General features: G+C 47.9%; 3 protein-coding genes across 6 annotated transcripts in view; all 3 read left to right on the top strand.

Moving 5' to 3' along the window:
• GTF3C4 (general transcription factor IIIC subunit 4) overlaps nucleotides 1-17,175 on the top strand; it is a 151,904-nt gene that overhangs the window by 132,154 nt on the left and 2,575 nt on the right. The gene's annotated exons all lie outside the window — the stretch shown is intronic.
• On the top strand, nucleotides 1,370-6,619 carry CEL (carboxyl ester lipase). The gene is made up of 11 exons (XM_065737155.1): nucleotides 1,370-1,456; nucleotides 1,974-2,124; nucleotides 2,356-2,478; nucleotides 3,038-3,235; nucleotides 3,328-3,458; nucleotides 3,716-3,823; nucleotides 4,110-4,227; nucleotides 4,660-4,846; nucleotides 5,319-5,522; nucleotides 5,686-5,883; nucleotides 6,354-6,619. Exons 1-11 carry the CDS (start codon nucleotides 1,391-1,393, stop codon nucleotides 6,538-6,540), a joined length of 1,671 nt encoding a protein of 556 aa, XP_065593227.1. The 5' UTR covers nucleotides 1,370-1,390; the 3' UTR covers nucleotides 6,541-6,619.
• Nucleotides 8,239-17,160, top strand: GTF3C5 (general transcription factor IIIC subunit 5). 4 transcript variants are annotated; one of them, XM_065737484.1, is made up of 12 exons: nucleotides 8,239-8,388; nucleotides 8,672-8,885; nucleotides 9,106-9,304; nucleotides 10,270-10,465; nucleotides 10,955-11,059; nucleotides 11,479-11,593; nucleotides 12,238-12,318; nucleotides 12,604-12,692; nucleotides 13,068-13,150; nucleotides 13,435-13,577; nucleotides 14,310-14,469; nucleotides 16,794-17,160. In XM_065737484.1, exons 1-11 carry the CDS (start codon nucleotides 8,239-8,241, stop codon nucleotides 14,462-14,464), a joined length of 1,530 nt encoding a protein of 509 aa, XP_065593556.1. In that variant the 3' UTR covers nucleotides 14,465-14,469; nucleotides 16,794-17,160. The 4 variants fall into 4 exon arrangements, 3 of the variants coding, with proteins under 3 accessions (XP_065593556.1, XP_065593554.1, XP_065593557.1); XM_065737482.1 differs by lacking the exon at nucleotides 16,794-17,160 and having other exon boundaries at nucleotides 14,310-16,480; XM_065737485.1 differs by lacking the exons at nucleotides 14,310-14,469; nucleotides 16,794-17,160 and adding an exon at nucleotides 13,314-13,353 and having other exon boundaries at nucleotides 13,435-13,515.

The raw sequence follows: 17,175 nt of genomic DNA, 5'->3' as shown, positions 1-17,175 counted from the left end.
CCAGCAGAAGTCAACTGGAAGAACTTGTCAAGAGAAGGGTACTGGCAACTTGAGGAAGATGTTATCTCCCTGTGGACACTGTATGCAGTGTTGTATGCAAGAGCCCAGCTTTCTTCCTACCTCCTGTGGGCTGAAGCTGTGTGGAGGCTCAGAGAAGTCAGTGCCATATGTTCCTCTGACCACATTTGCTGGATCTCCCTCCAGGCCCCTGCTTACTTGTGCCAGAAGAATAATCTGCAAGGTCTCCCACAAGAAACAGCTTTCATTTTTCTCACTGTGCTCCTTTATCAGCATTTAGGGAAAAAAAACAACCAACACAAACAACACCTTAATATCTGCATTTCTGTCTTACCTTGTCCCTGTACTCTGCTGAACTCCAGGAATTGCAGAGAAGCAAAGACAGAGTGTGAAGCTTTTTGTGCAACAAATCCACACCATAGAGATCAGTAATCAACTGCCTGGGGGGGTTTCTCTTGGGTAGTACAGGGCACCTCTTTCATCAGGCGATAGAGGTAGTTTGGCCATTTTGATGTTATTGTTGTTTTAACTGGAATTTCCCTTCCTCATTGGTGTCACAAAAGTCTTTTTTAATGACACAGTGTGTGATTCCAAAATCCACGAGGAGCTGGGGCTGAAGTAAAACCCACTGCTCATGCAGTTAGATCCCTTCTCCTCAGACATCTGGAAAACAACCTTCATTTTTGTATGTTCCCATGAAATCTGCATGCGTGTGTGTGCCACAGGCAGAAAGCAAACCCAGTCCTCTGCCCCAACAATGCCATCTTTGTGAACTTCGATGATGAAGAAGTCCCAGCCAAACCACTGGATGTTGCTGCACAGGCCTGGAAGAAAGTGTGCACCAATTCTGTGGATAGGAAGGTGGAGGAAGAGCTGAGAAAAGTACGTGCTGTGTTTCTGAGCTGGGCAGGGCACAAAAGACTGCATGCAGTCCTTTTCTTTGACTTCCCAGAAGATGGCTGTGATCCTAGCTACAAACTGGCTCCTCTGTAGGTTTTGTGACTGTGATGTGAAGTTCTGTGTATACAATTTTTAGTATTGTGTGGCCTGTTGAATTACACCAGGTTTCCAAATCCAGGCCATTGGGTTCAATTCCCATTCACTGTGTGAACTTCATTAGATTGAGATATTTCCTTACACATGGGTGGCCTGGAAGCAACATAGAACATGGCCATAGAAGCAACATCTGCAGAGCTCCCACACCAAGATGCCAGCCTACCTCAACCATGATTTGGCCTTGGCCTGTTGAAGTACAAGGACCTCTGCAGCACAACTCAGAACAAAAACTGCGTAATAGCACTGATGCACAGCTGCACTCCTACCAATATATACATAAGTGAACCTCTGGAGAAAGGCTCCCCAGGTGCACACCATGGCTCGCTGGGCAATTTTGGGCTTTGCCTTGTGCTGCTGCCTCGGGATAGCACAGGCTGCAACAGTAAGTACAAACATGTTTCTTATGTTTTTGTAAGACTTTTTGCCCATTCTTGTGTGAATGAGCATATTTCCGCTATGTCTGCTCTGAAGCCCATGAAAAAAGGCCTGCAAACAGTGACAGCAAAGGCAGGGTATTGTCCTAGCAAAGGCTCCCACTGGTGTCTTTACGAAAGTGCCCTGCACAGTTCTTTATCCAGTCTGGATTGGTTTACATCTTAAGGCTCTATGTTCTCACTGTCTAATGTGTACGTATGGAAGATCAGAGAAATTGCTGCTGGCTGTCTGCTCGAAAGGGCAGCAAGAAGGACAATAGTATGGGCACATCTCTGGTGGCAGCTACCTGTGGGCTTCCCACAGGGAATCACAGAGATGGCTGGGGAGAGGGGGCTGGGAGTCGCTTTGTGTTGGGGGACCATCCAGCCAGGGGAAGGGGTGGGTGCTGGCAACATGAGAAGCCTCAGCTGTGAAATGGATTTACTGCAATGGATTTACTTTCTTCTCAACGGTACCACGTTTAGCTGGGTGTGGTGTACACCGAGGGAGGCTTTGTGAAAGGAGAGAGTAAACGACGGGGACTCTTTGGGAGCTATGTTGATATCTTCAGAGGGATTCCTTTTGCTGCCCCACCAAAGACACTACATGACCCCCAACCCCATCCTGGATGGGAAGGTAAGATCTAGCTTTGAGTTTATTTTGTTTAAATTCTGTCTCGTTAGTCCATTGTTGATAGGAGCTAGTTCACACAGGAAAGGGTCCCACTCCCTCAGGCTAGTAACAATGGCTGGGGAGGCTTTGCTGCCTCTACTGGATTTATTGAGGAGAAGATGGATGGACAGAGGCTGCAACCAAAGGAGCTGACACCTCTAACAAGGACCTGTTGTATTCCCTTTCTTCTCCCAGGAACACTGAATGCAAAAACATTTAAAAACCGCTGCATGCAGGTGACTCTTACACAGACTGATGTCCGTGGGAAAGAGGACTGTCTCTATCTGAACATCTGGATCCCTCAAGGGAAGAGAGAGGGTATGTGTTCAGCAGAGACCCCAGAGACCCAAGGAGATGATTCTTGTTTGCCTTCTGCGGATAAACTGCTCTGGAGCATCTCTCAACAGCTGTGTTCTTCTAATGAGCAAGCAGGGAGGCACTGATTTTCAGTGGGAAGGCTAGGAGAGATTTCAGCCTCTGTCCCTCAGCTGCATCTCGCTGGGATTTTCAGCCTCTTCTACAGAGCAGAAATTTTCTTGGCCATAGGCTATCACAACACATCATGTCCCTGAAGTGAAGACAATCCTTTCTAGACAAATGACTGTCCTATAACCCTAGTAGTGATACAAAAGTTCTTTTCTTGTTAAGAAAAGAGAGTAATTTGCATGGGATGTCAGATAATAGGTAAAGCCCATACAGGTTTGCTGTCCTGGGAATGGTTTGCCAGAGGGGGTAAGTTGACAGGAAGGGGCATTTGTGTCAGCCCCAAGAGGTCTTGGTCCATGCCCAAGTGGAGCAGTGTTTATTGAACAGGCAGGGGTGTAGGCAGCACCTTCTTGCTGGGTAGTGGTTCACATTGCTTTTCCTCCTCATCTAGTCTCCACCAACTTGCCAGTGATGGTCTGGATCTATGGTGGTGCCTTCCTTCTTGGAGGGGGTCAAGGAGCCAACTTCTTCGACAACTACCTCTACGATGGCGAGGAGATCGCCGTGCGGGGCAACGTGATCGTGGTGACCTTCAACTACCGTGTGGGGCCCCTGGGCTTCCTCAGCACTGGAGATGCAAACATGCCAGGTACCACAGCTGCCCCCTCTTAGGGGACCGTGCCACAGCTCTCCACCTTCAGCTGTGCCCTGACTCGATGGTGGGTGCCTTCTGTTGCTCAGGGAACTACGGGCTGAAGGACCAGCACATGGCTATTGCCTGGGTGAAGAGGAATATCAAGGCCTTTGGGGGTGACCCAGACAACATCACCATCTTTGGGGAGTCAGCTGGTGGTGCTAGTGTCTCCCTGCAGGTCTGTTGTCCTTGTTTGACCACACTACAGCTGCTTCTCATTTCTGCAAATGGGCAAAACAGGCCCCTTGGCATTCTGATGCTTTCTTTCATGCATGCCATGTCCCCTTGCTCTCCTCCTCTCCCCTCCTTTTCACCATTATGATCTTTAACTGCTGAGTCTGTTAAGTATGTGAGGGGGATCAGCCACATCTGGCATGTAATTGTTTCTTCATGATTTCTTTAATGAAACCCTCCTGTTTCTATTTTGTGCTGCAGATACTGTCCCCAAAGAATGCAGGTCTGATCAAGAGAGCCATCAGCCAAAGTGGTGTCAGTCTGTGCAGCTGGGCCATCCAAACAGACCCACTCAGTTCGGCTAAAAAGGTAATGTGCACTTCTGCAGAGGGACCCCAACCCATAAAGGGAGGCTGGGGATAGTTAGTGGCCTGCACATCTACCTGGGCTGGCTAGATCGTGGCTGTGTCACTCTGGGCAGCAATTCTGAAGCTGAAGTCTTACTTGAGGGTATGACTTACTTGAGCCATGCTGCCAAACACAGAGCTTTTGAAACATGAATCTTGGAAATTAAAACCAACCTCTCCTGTGGGAAGCTGGGAATGAAGCCTGGCTTCAGAGACTGATGGCATGTGCTTTCTCTCTCCTTCTGCAGGTTGGAGAGAAGGTGGGCTGCCTCTCAGACAACACCACAGTCTTGGCCAGCTGCCTCCGTGCCACTGACCCCAAAGCCCTGACAATGGCCTACCACATGGAACTGCTTTCCTTGCCTGGTAAGTCCCCCAGCTAATGTTGTGTCCACCATGCACAAAAGATTCACTAAGCCCTCAAAGGGGTACTGGGGTGATTGCCACAAGTATTTAAGCAGCGTTTGTGTCATTCAGGTAGGGGACAACAAGGACAGGTTTTGCAGTCACCCTTCCAGAGACGGGTATACACTGCTGAGTGAATGCTGCTGGTGGTGCAATGGCAGTGGTGGCAGATCAGTTGTCCAAGGGTTGTGCCTTGGCTTGAGAACAAGTAGCTTTCTGTTTTGCAATGCTTCACGAAAACAACAAGAGCAATTCCAGAATGCAGCTTACAAACAACAACAAAAAAAACCTGACAACATCCTTCTATTTTTTTTCCTTAAGCAATAATATATGCCAGGACACACATGCTTTTTCCATGCCCCTAATAGACTCTGGTTTTGACTCCTGTTGCAGGTCCCTTGGTTCATACACTCTCCATCTCTCCTGTTGTTGATGGAGACTTCCTCCCTGACATGCCAGAGAACCTCTTTGCCAATGCTGCTGACATTGACTACATTGCTGGGGTCAATGACATGGATGGACATTTTTTTGCTGGTATTGATTTACCTGCTATCAACCGTCCACTTGTGAAAATCACTGCGTAAGAAGACATTCCTATAAAACCCTTATCAAGAAGAACTTTAATGTATTCTCAAACATCAAGGACTGCAAGGGGCATTATCTTCAAAGGATATCACTCCATGCTGGAGTGCCCTGGGCATGTGGGGAAGCCTTCACATATATCTTTAAGATGCCCCTGAATTCAGCAGTAGAGACAAACTTGGCAACCCTGATGCTCTCTGTGCGGAGCATGTTCATGCAGAAATGCTGGGTGCCTGACCCCAAAAGGCTAAAAGAGCTTATGACCCACTTGGAACCCAAGTGGTTCTGCTGAGAAAGTTGTGGATCATGTGCTCTCCATCTAAGACCTGGATTAAACTCCTGGCTTTTACTTCACCAAACAGTTGCCAAACACAGGAGTTGGATGTGAACATCAAAAGGAGTTGGGACAACTTCCACACTCCTCTTCAAGCTTCTGGTCCATAATTAGTTGATACCTCTTGTCTTTTCAGGAGCGAGGTCTATAACTTGGTCAAAGGACTTACTGCAGACAGGGGTGAGAGGGGAGCCAACTTGACCTACAATCTCTACACAGAGCTGTGGGGTGACAACCCAGAGCAAGAAGTCATGAAAAGAACAGTGGTGGACCTGACTACTGACTACATTTTCCTGATTCCCACGCAGTGGACACTAAATCTGCACCATCAGAATGCCCGGTGAGGAGCACAGCATTGGTAGGAGCCCAGAGCTTGCCTGGGAACCAAAATGCTACTCTCAGCACAAGGGGCTCTGCCAACTTTTGGAGCATAGATATGAATCCACACTCTTTTTCCTGCTCTCCACTCACAGTTGCTTTCCAAATCTATTTTGTTTCCCCAGGAGTGGCAAGACATACAGCTATTTGTTCTCCCAGCCATCTCGAATGCCTGTCTACCCAAGCTGGGTAGGGGCAGACCATGCTGATGACTTGCAGTACGTGTTTGGGAAACCCTTTGCCACCCCTCTAGGCTACCTGCCCAAGCACAGGACTGTCTCATCTGCCATGATTGCTTACTGGACCAATTTTGCCAGGACTGGGTAAGTGATTCTGGTTCCACCTTTGGGGCTTGCTGCAGCACTTTAACCTGCTGCTTTTGCCTATTAACTTCTCAGAAGCAGTTCTCAAAAGCAGGGTACCCTCTGTACTTGAGCAATCTTGGCTCTGTGACTCTCAGTGATGGAGTTTACTCTGGGCTGTCCTCATCCAGAGAACACCTGGGAACAGCAGAAGCATTTTCAGAACTTGTGATCTCTGCTTTATGGTGAGGTTTCTTTCTGAACCTGCAGTTCAGACAGGAGTTCAATTTGCTGTGTGCAGCCAGAGCCAGTGCTAGTGGGGACCAAAGGAGAACGTATGTTGGCAAGTTGCTCCTAGCAGGCAGAATTGCTACCACTTGTCTCAATTTCAAACTCCCTCCACTTAAAGCCTCACTTGAGCACAGATAAGATCCCCCAGAGAACACAAATCTGCCCTGATAAAACTAAACTTCTATTCCTTTTTTTCCCAGCAACCCTAACAATGGGAATTCAGATGTGCCCACTACCTGGCCAGCCTACACCAGTGAGGGTGGTTACTACCTGGAGATCAACAATAAAATAAACTATAATTCAGTGAAGCAGAATCTGAGAACCCCATATGTGAACTACTGGAATTCAGTCTATCTGAAACTGCCACGGGTTACCAACACATCCTAGACTGTGGAGCTGCTGAAAACCCAAGGAAAACCACCTCTTAAAGACAGACCAAATTTATTAAAGGCTTGCTTGCAACTGAGGGATTTTGGCTTCTGAATGTCTTCGTCGTTACATGATTTTCTCCCTAAAATTACAGTTAGGCAGGAAGCAGCATCTAGTTTCTGGGCCAAGTGTGTTCCCCTGACAGCAATGACTCAGTTAAGCTGCTGTTGCATCAGTGCCATGGCTAGCTGGCTCTGCCAGCTTTTTGGATCAAGGTTTGTTTTTCCATGTTCCTTGCATGATCCCTATCAGGACAGACCCAATCCCGATCTGTACCTCTGGATATTGCCACATTCTATTCATCCATACTAATAACAAACACCTCATAGACAATTACAGTTGTAATACATGCACACAAATCCCTTCAAGAACTGTTGCCCAGTTAACTAACTAACTAAATAAATAAATGCAAGGAGGAGGTTATTGCATTGATTTATGGCCACAAGTCTCTGCTTCACAGAGGTAGACTGTGAGGTACAACTCCAAATCAAGGAGGTAAGGAGAGGATCAGGATTTGTCACTCCAGATTTGTGTCTGGAGCTATTCCCAACTTTACATGGATGCTCACAACCTGGTGCTATACGTTCTCCACGTGCCCACGGCCAGCTGCGTGCAGCACCCTGGCGGCTGTATCAAAGAGTATTTACCCTTCATCTGTTTCCACTTAGTAATTTTTCAGCGTTGAGTGAGCGCAATTAGATTTGCTGGGGGAAGTGGGGGGGGAAGAACGAAAGGAAAGTTCAAAGATAGAGGAGGTCATACAAACTATATAATGTAATGCAGGGAGGGGAGAGAGCTCGCTGCCGTTCCAGCCGTGGCCGCCAGGGGGCGCTGAGAGAGCGGCCCATTGCCGGCGCCGGCCGGAGCTGCGGGTGGGATGCTCGGGGTGCCGGCAGCTCCTGGGGAGGGGACGCAGGCACAGCGGTGCCTAAGCATCCTTCAGGTGTATGGTCTGATTTTAGGGTGACCCAATGCAGAGCTAGGAGTTGGTCTCGAGGATTCTGATGGGTTCCTTCTAGCTCGGGACATTCGGTGATTCTACGCGCTCACCATCTCTTGCTGCTGCTGCTCCTGAGCGAGGCGGTGAATTCAGCCCGGCCCTCCTGGATGGAGGGAGTGAGAAATCTCAGAAAAACTCAAAGGATTTTTCAGAGACCGGATCACTTGTGAAGATGTTTTAATTCGCGATTGCAATGGTGGGCGCTCTGCAAGCAGAGCGATTTCCCACTCGCAAAAACTCCATTTTAACTCTCCCCCTCCCCCGCTGCCGGCTCCGCATTCTTCACACACACATCCCCCAGACAGTCGACAAAGTCCACCTCCCTTTATTTCCCCAAGTAAGCAGAACCCATCAAACAGTCGCCAAGCCATCATCTCCCGCCGGATCCGTTTGTTTCCTCTTACACAGCTCTGGGTGCAGGTGTGTGGCCTACAGCCTTTCCTTTTGGCCATCCCAGCGATCCCTCCGCGCCAGGAGAGCAGCATAACCGCCTCTCATTTCCTCTCATTGCTCTATTCATTCAGCACGACGCGCTGCGGAAGCAAAGGGCGGAGCGCCCGGACGGCCCGGAACCGAAATGCGGCGGAACCATCGCGCTGCGGCTCCGGGCGGCGCCGGACACGGGCGGGGTCGGACGGAGGGGGAGGGGCGTGGGCATGGCGGCCGTGGGAGCGCGTGGGGAGCGCGGTTCGGGGCTGCTGGAGCTGCCCAGGTCACCGCGCGTGGTGTGCGTGGAGTACCCGGGGCTGGTGCGGGATGTCGGCGCGATGCTGCGGACCCTGGGAGGAGAAGAAGGGGTGTCGCGGGTGAGGGGCTGCAGGAGCGCTGGGGAGGGCCGCGTGTGAGGGAGGTGGGCTGCGAGGGGATCGGGGCGGCCCTGCGCGGTGCTGGAGTTGGTGGGGAAGACCCCCACCCCACCCCCCTCCCCCGTCTGGGGTGGTGTGAGGGAGTGGGGAGGCCTGGTGTGCGCTCTGTGGGTTTTCTGTTCAGCGGTGGGTCGTTCAGAGGTTGGGTAGTATGGGTATGGTTGGACTCGATGATCTTGGAGGTCTTTTCCAAGCGGAGCGATTCTGTGATTCTGTGGCATAGATCTACGCGGACCCCAGCAAAAGGTTGGAGCTGTATTTCCGCCCCAAGGACCCCTACTGCCATCCCGTGTGTGCCAACCGCTTCCCCGCCTCTGCCATGCTGCTCAGGGTGAGGAGGAGGACCAGGAAGAAGCAGCTGGGCACAGAGGAGCCCAAGGATGTCCAGTTTGAAATGGAAGTTATGGGGATAGTCACAACAGTTTACAAATTTCAAGGTAACACTTATATTTTCGTCCTTAGGGCCTAAAGACTGATGGGAAGGGGAATGGTTTCCTTTTTAAGACTGGAAGAAGTCAGATTTCCTATTATTATAGCCTCCTTTCTGTACAAAACTTTGCATAGTCTTTCCAGACTCCTGATCCTGAGAGTTGAGTGTTGGGAGAAGTATCATCATCACATTACACTTCACAAAGTTCTAACTTCTGTTTCCCATAGGAATGTCAGATTTCCAGTACCTAGCGATGCATTCTGGTCCTGATGGCAAACAAACCTCCATGTATGACAAAGTCCTAATGCTCAAACCAGAGAAGGAAGAATTTTTCAATAGGGAATTGCCTCTGTACATCCCTCCACCAATTTTCTCACGTCTGGACACTCCTGTTGACTATTATTATCGGCCAGATGTCCAACACCGGTTAGTGCCCTTCCTCCTGGTGTAGTATGTAATCCATGTTGCTTCCTGAATGGAAAGAGAGTGACACATTATTCTAGTTTGATATATACTTCTAACAGACAGATCTTCAAGTTAAGATTTTCATCATATAGAGATGAATTGAATCTCTTCTGACATCAGTGCTGTTATAGGATCTGTGCTCTTGAAGTGTAAGGCCATCGTTATATATGTTGTTCATGCATTTCATTCATTTGAACTAGTGATTATTTAGTAGAAGATGATATGTTTTCCTGCAGGAAATAACATGTGTGGGATACACAAGTGTGTCTGCCTGCTTCTCGTGGGCTGAAGCTGTGTGGAGACTCAGAAAAGTCAGTGCCATATGTTCCTCTGACCACACTTGCTGGATCTCCCTCCAGGCCCCTGCTTACTTGTGCCAGAAGAACAATCTGCAAGGTCTCCCACAAGAAACAGCTTTCATTTTTCTCACTGTGCTCCTTTATCAGCATTTAGGGGAAAAAAAAAAACAACACAAACAACACCTTAATATCTGCATTTCTGTCTTACCTTGTCCCTGTACTCTGCTGAACTCCAGGAATTGCAGAGAAGCAAAGACAGAGTGTGCAGCTTTTTGTGCAACAAATCCACACCATAGAGATCAGTAATCAACTGCCTGGGGGGGATTTCTCTTGGGTAGTACAGGGCACCTCTTTCATCAGGCAATAGAGGTAGTTTGGCCATTTTGGTGTTATTAACTGGAATTTCCCTTCCTCATTGGTGTCACAAAAGTCTTTATTAATGACACAGTGTGTGATTCCAAAATCCACGAGGAGCTGGGGCTGAAGTAAAACCCACTGCTCATGCAGTTAGATCCCTTCTCCTCAGACATCTGGAAAACAACCTTCATTTTTGTATGTTCCCATGAAATCTGCATGCGTGTGTGCCACAGGCAGAAAGCAAACCCATTCCTCTGCCCTGTCTTGTAGGGATGGCTACAACAATCCCCAGGTGTCTGCTGAGAACCTCATTGGCCTCAGCAGGGCCCGGCGCCCCAACAATGCCATCTTTGTGAACTTTGATGATGAAGAAGTCCCAACCAAACCATTGGATGCTGCTGCACAGGCCTGGAAGAAAGTGTGCACCAATCCTGTGGATAGGAAGGTGGAGGAAGAGCTGAGAAAAGTACGTGCTGTGCTCCTGAGCTGGGCTGGGCACAAATACTGCATGCTGTGTAAGAAATGACTGCATGCAGCCCTTTAATTTGACTTCCCAGAAGATGGCTGTGATCCTAGCTACTTACTGGCTCCTCTGTAGGTTTTGTGACTGTGATGTGTAGTTCTGTGTATAAAATTGTTAGTATTGTGTGGCCTGTTGAATTTTACCAGGCTTCCGAGTCCAGGCCATTGTGCTTGATTCGCATTCATTATCAGCTGTCCTTTATGACCTTTGCAAAAAAAAAAACAAAACACATTTGCTTTTTCTGTTCTCTTATCTCTCAAATGAAAGCAGCTATACTGGCATACTCTGCCCATGATACCAGAATATTTGGTGTCCTGAACAGCTGCAGTTCCCCTGTAAATGGGCGGGATAAAAATTGATCAAGGCATGATGCCATCGTGTCAGGAAATTGAATGAGGGGCATGTATCTGAAATTATTCTGTATTATTTTAGCTCTTTGAAGTTCGTCCTGTCTGGTCTCGAAATGCAGTTAAAGCAAATATCAGTGTCCATCCAGACAAGCTGAAACTTCTGTTGCCGTGTTTGGCCTACTACATGGTAAGCCTGTTTACCTGCTCTTGTTCTTGTCTGAGGCTGCTTGTGGATAGCAGGGGTGGATCACCTGGGTGTTACTCTCTATGGTTTCTGAGGTCCTATCTGAGGTTAATGTTATATAAGAGAAAGAGGAAAATCAAATCTTCCTCTTGAACAGAGGTTATAACCGTGGAGGGTTCATTAGCTGTTAGCTTTGTTGGATCTAGTCTACTCTGCAGTTTGATCAGACACTCAAATTGATTCTCTGTCAAGGAACCATAGCAGTTTTTTTCCAGATTCTTGTGACCTCGCAGTAAGGTCACAAGAAAAAAAAAGCTGGTAAGGAAATATATTTGGACAATGCAGAAAAACATTAGAATTTTCTAAGAGACTGCAATACAACTGGATTTGCAACTACTTGTCCCCCTTGTTTGTTTACACAGATCACAGGTCCTTGGAGGAGCTTATGGGTTAGGTTTGGATATGACCCTAGAAAACACCCTGAAGCAAAGATTTATCAAGTTCTGGACTTCAGAATTCGCTGTGGAATGAAATATGGTAAAAGGGTCTGACCCACGGAGACCATCTTTGCTGCATGGTTAATCCTTATAGTTGTTTTATTTTTGTTGGTTTTCAAACACTTTTGCTGTATCTGCTGTGATGGAGAGTGCATCTTTTGAGTTCATTTCTTCCTGTAGTTCTTCCATAAACTCCTCTATTTTTTATTAAGCAGTATTTCTTTCCTCATTTGCCACATCCCATACCTTATGAACAATTGGCTGGCTTTCCTCCTCCATGCATTCAAAGCCCAAGTGTCTGTCAGCAGACCATCTTCACTCTTGCTCAGAGGAGGCATTAAGCACTATATTCTGTGGCTTGCATGTACAGGTCACCAGGTCTCAAGCTGTGGTATATAGGGCACTGATTTTGCAGAGAGCAAGTTGAGGGAAAAGACTTTCTGAGGTCCTATAACAAGTGCTTCAGAGAGCTGTCATCTAGTTGTTATGATCAGATTTCATCTTCCCCTCTTTCCAACCAAAAAAAATCCTACCTGATGTTTTTCTCTCTCTTGCAAAAGTCAGTGTATCCTGAGAGTCAGCCTTCATTTCACACACTAGTCCAGTGCTTCTGTTACTGAGCTAGGCATGTTCTGTGGGATGCTTGTCCTCAGTTCATTAATGGTTTTCTTTTCTCACCTCTAGGTTACACCCCTAATGATATGCCAGTGAAAGCAAAACGCAGCACATACAACTACAGCCTGCCCATCACTGTCAAAAAGCCAGGTATGTTGTGCCAGCAGAAGGGTGTCTGGCTCTTCTGTTTCTTTCTCCATCCTACTCTCAGGTAGTGAAAAGTCTCCCTTTGCTCCAGCTGAGCCACGATTAGAACTCACACCTTTCCCATGACCAATTTGCTGTCCTGTAACATCTCTGACAAAGCAGCAGTGCATTGTTCCATTGCTGGATTGAACTGTTTCTTGCCGAGCAGCTATGCTGAATCAACATTGGGAAGCAAGCATTCAATGCCACAGTGAAATTGTCCCTAATCAAGTCTCTGTTGTCTTTCAGTAAGTCATACAGTCAGTGTACACGATCTGAAGCAGGGACTTGGTACTTCTGGTGCAAAAAAGCCAGCCTCCAGCAGGTATAAGCTGAAGGTAAGCATTGCTCTCTTTTACCATAGTCTTGAAACAGCATAGTGAAAAGGGAGTCTTTCCTGTTCTGGAATTCATTAAGTGTTCAGGTTTCTCTTTGAATGAGTTGAAGGTCACAAGTTTACCTGGAAAGCTGCGAGTTGAACGTGTCACTACAGAACTCCACCTGCTGTTCTGTGAATGTATTTCTTACACAGGATTGGTACTCTTGGCCCAGCCTTAAATGCAGTGAGCACTTCATTTCATTTGAGAAAACTGGAGAACGTAAAGGGCAGTAAAGTGCAAAACGTGTTATCAGGTCATAATGCAGAATGAGCAAAGTAAAATATTTAAATAGAGGTCGTCTTCTTTTGTTTTCCTTTTTGCTTTTTCTTTTAGGAGTCCATCTACATTTTCCGAGAAGGAGCCTTACCCCCTTACCGGCAGATGTTCTATCAACTCTGCGACTTGAATGTGGAAAGGTATCACACACTGCCAGCTGAGTACTCTTAGAACTAGACATCAAAGCCTGTTTATATCCTCTTCATTACTCTCACTCTCCTTGACCAGAAACTTAAGGGGTATTTGGCTTCTAAATAAAAACAGAACAGACTTCTCACCTAAACTTCCTTTCCCACGTGACAGGTGAATAACCAAACATGCTTTCCAACTCAAGGAAACTGAAGTAAGCCACAGTCTGTCCTATTTGAAGCCTGCATCAGAGTGTGGAAGGCTAATAGTTCACCTTCTTTTTGATGCTTTTTAGCCTACAAAAAATCATCCATCGGAATGATGGTACGGAGTCAGAATGCACAGAGAGGGATGGATGGTGCCTTCCAAAGACCAGTGATGATCTGCGAGATACCATGTCCCTGATGATAAGGCAGATAATCAGATCCACAAGACCTGGTATGGATGCTTCTGAACCTCACAGTGCTGTGTAGTGTATTACCACTTACCTGATGACACAGACGTTTTAGACTGCATTAGGATCTTGCTGTCAGTGCTGGGGAAGTAGTGTTTCTATATTCACCACCTCTCATGTTCTGTGTTTTTGTGCATCACTGTGAGAGAGCTGAGGCTGTTGTCCTGTCGCGTGTCATGGGTTGGAGAGTAGGAGTAGCTAAGAGTAGAGGTTTTCTTTCTCACTATTCCAGTATCACAGCCTTCAGGTTTGTAATGCTTTAATGTGATGGAAAGTAGAGCAATAATAGCAGGGTGGCAAAGTCCTAGCCTGCAGCAAGCAAGGATAAGCCCAAATGCAGCAGCCCTGGACATAGAAACAAAGGAAAAAAGACTATTTACCCTTGAAAGACTTCAGGCATACAAAGATATCCAGAGGAACCTCCACTGCTAACCCTTAAATGTGGTCTGGGAAGGAGTGGATCCTGTATCCACCCCTTCCAGTCACTCAGGTGCATTGCATACACCTGAGCTCCCCTGGGTTGACCCTGCCTTCCCACCAGGTGCTCAACACTGTTTCAAGTCCTGACTTAGCATTTTCAGTACAAATGTGCAACCTTAACTGTGATCCTCAGGCTTCTGCCTCTCTCTCATTGTTTTATGAACTCTACTGCAAATTTCTTCAGGTTACACTGAGAGATGCATCCTTGTGTCTTCCTCTCTTTCTTTCTAATTAAGCTCTTTTCTCAAGTACAACAAGCGGTGAAGATGGCAAAGAACAACTGGCATATGAATCTGGAGAGGATGAGGATGATGAAGAGGAGGAAGAAGACTTCAAGCCTTCTGATGGGAGCGAAAATGAAATGGAAACAGAAATTCTAGACTACGTGTGAGCTCAGTGAGTAGCCTCACTGCTGTTGGACAGAATCTTGGCTCGTGTTTCATCACTGCTGATGGTTCAGCAAACATACACAGGGTGTGTGAGAGCAGAATTTGCACTAAGTTACCAGCTACCTGTCTGCACTTGCTGTGGTGCCTGCTGATAGCTGTCATTTTGTATGTTCAGATGCCATAGCCCACATTTTTATCATTGTTGGATAATAAGCCTTCAGAACATTGCCACCACGGAGATAACAGGTTTCTTGCCAGGCTCCAATGCCAGCAGTTCTTTAACTTTAAAGTTTTTTGCATTCCCCTGTGTGTTATAAGTGGAAGATTTATCATTAGTAGCTGATAATATGTTCTAATGCTGTGGGCACTCCACTTCGAGGTAAGGTGTTATCAGGCACCAAGATTAAACGCTATCAGAAATGGCTGGGAAAACACCTGAAGCCAAGCTTGTTATCAACAGCTAGCCTAAGGCCAAAGAAACCAGAAATCTCTTGGGTCAGGGTTTACTTATTTCTCAGCTATTTTTGAAATTCTTCTGTCTGGGGAGACTGCAGTTACTTGGATACTTAATTCTGACTTAGCAGGAAATGGCATTAACAGCCCTGACTGTGTAAGATAGTCCTTGATTTAAGAAAAACCTCAGCTTTAAAGTAATCTAGCCAAAGGCACAGAGAAATTCTGGTTACTAGAGCTTCCTCTTTAACAGCTACAGCCAGAGGCACTACACCATCCAGGCAACTCACTGAAGTCTCTGCAATTATAAAAAATAAATGTGCTGGCCATGCTAGGAAATGAGCCCTTGAACTCTGAAGGAACAATATCTCGAACCAAAGCAGAAACCAAAGCAGACCTCTATCTCCATAAGGACAAATCTCTGCATTTGTTCTTACAGCCACTGCAAATACAAAAAGTAAACAGTGAATTAGATGTCACGTTTATGCTACCAGAAAAGGTGCCAGTCCCAACAACACAGGTTCACATGAACAGTGTTACTTGAAATCAGACACTGGTCCCACAGACACAAAGCCTTGTTTCTTCATTCATGCACAAAACAAAGCTATCAGATCCATTCCCCTTTCTCTAGGAGCAGGCCAGCAATTGAGCAAGGAAGACAGGACAAGCCCTGCTTTAGGGCAGGGATGTTTGAGGATCGGTATTTTATTGCAAAGACTAATTACATTGCTGTGTACAAGTCACACTGGGCAGTGTGCTCCTTCACTGAAGTGGTACAAAATACATATGGTACAGCCAGTCCCTCTGGTGATGCTGGGCTTCCAGGGGACACCGGCAGAGGGGAGGGGGGCAGTGGGGTGGGCAGGAGCTGGCACGGACAGCAGCATGGAGCCAGGGGGTGCTGGCACCCCAAGGCAGCAGCCAGGCTCCTTGCAGGGTGGGAGGCAGGAGGCAGCCCCTGCGTCAGGGTGCCGAGGGCTCCCATCATGTGCAGTGTGGGCATGGTGGCCCAGGTGATGCCACCCATAGGGACAGAGGACTGGCAGAACCAACACCAGCCATGCTCATAAACAAGCAGCCTCTCTCCACCTGGTCCTGCCACCAGCCCTGGTCCTCCTGAGCATCGCTGTGTGGTGTTGCTGCTCCCCAGCCCCTCTCTTGGAGCCAGGGAACAAGTTTTCCCCCACCCAGCAGCATGGACAGACAGGAAACAAAAGATGTGCTGGGAGGAAGCGCTCAGATGCGTTGGAGCCAGCAGGTCCAGGGGCAAAAAGGAAAAAAAAAAGTCCCCCCTTTGGTTAGTGTTTCCTACAGTCATTAAAACAAGCATCTCTGCCCCTGCTGCAGCGACTAGTGGTAAAGAAACGGGGGAGGGGAAAGGCCAGAGTGAGCAGGGCAGAGCAACACTGCTGCTGTGAGCATCCCCTCCCAGCAGCATTAAATAGCGGGGGGGGGGGGGGGGACAGGTGAGGGACTGGGCTGCAGGGCTGGGGCCTCTGGGTTAGTAAAATGTACAAGTTCATCTCTTCTATTTACAACCAATAAATATTGAAGAAAAAAAAAAGCAGTAAACTTTTTTGTTTTGTACAAAAGAAGTCTCATCGCTGCTTCTCCCATGGTCAGTGTTTGAAGAAGTCTGGTTAAAGCCCAAGGTGAGTGGCACTTTCTGTGGGTCAGGCGGTTCAGCCGGAGCACCCGGAGCTCGCTGACTCTGCCTGCCCGTGCAGACACAAGGTCTCTATTTACACAAATTCAGACAGCAGTCCGCTCTCTTCCTCCTCCTCCTCCTGGCTTGGCTGGCAGCTCTGGGGGCACGGGGATGCACACCAAGCTTCCCCTGCCTGCAGAAGGGACACTGGCATTTGATCTTTGGTGCAGGTTTGAACGCGGGCTGGATCGGTGAGAGGAGCGAGACCACGCCGAGGCTTCCAGTCATCAACAGCAACCCTTGGCCGCCGTGTGGGGCCGCATCCTTTCCAGCACGGCTTCTCCCAGGGCACAGAGCGGTGGTGGTGGCAATGCCAGGTGATCCGGGGAAGGACGTGGAAGTAAACCAGCACTGAGAAAGGGGAGCGCCCGTCCCAGCTCGCGTGGCAGTGAGTCGAGTGCTGCTCTTTGCAGAGGGCCCCTCCAAGCCACCGCTCCCCGGCTCGCACGGACACAAAGGCACCTACGGCAGAGAGGTGGGCTCCTGCTCGGGGCAGGCCGGTGGCTGGACGAGTATCGCAGCGTAGAAGGTTGAAAAGTAAAAATAAAAGAG

The sequence above is a fragment of the Cyrtonyx montezumae genome, unplaced genomic scaffold, assembly GCF_038088225.1.
Source record: "Cyrtonyx montezumae isolate F1298 unplaced genomic scaffold, pur_monq_1.0 scaffold_20, whole genome shotgun sequence".
Classification (NCBI taxonomy): Eukaryota; Metazoa; Chordata; class Aves; order Galliformes; family Odontophoridae; genus Cyrtonyx; species Cyrtonyx montezumae.
This window is presented reverse-complemented; position numbering and strand designations above follow the sequence as displayed.

Coding starts and splice junctions, on each gene's coding strand:
- GTF3C5 (XM_065737484.1), top strand. CDS start 8,239: ATGGCGGCCGTGGGAGCGCGTGGGGAGCGCGGTTCGGGGCTGCTGGAG. Junction 11,594..12,237: donor TCGCTGTGGAATGAAATATG/GTAAAAGGGTCT, acceptor TCTCACCTCTAG/GTTACACCCCTAATGATATG. Junction 12,693..13,067: donor CCAGCAGGTATAAGCTGAAG/GTAAGCATTGCT, acceptor TTTTTCTTTTAG/GAGTCCATCTACATTTTCCG.
- CEL (XM_065737155.1), top strand. CDS start 1,391: ATGGCTCGCTGGGCAATTTTGGGCTTTGCCTTGTGCTGCTGCCTCGGG. Junction 2,125..2,355: donor ACCCCATCCTGGATGGGAAG/GTAAGATCTAGC, acceptor TTCTTCTCCCAG/GAACACTGAATGCAAAAACA. Junction 5,523..5,685: donor CTGCACCATCAGAATGCCCG/GTGAGGAGCACA, acceptor TTGTTTCCCCAG/GAGTGGCAAGACATACAGCT.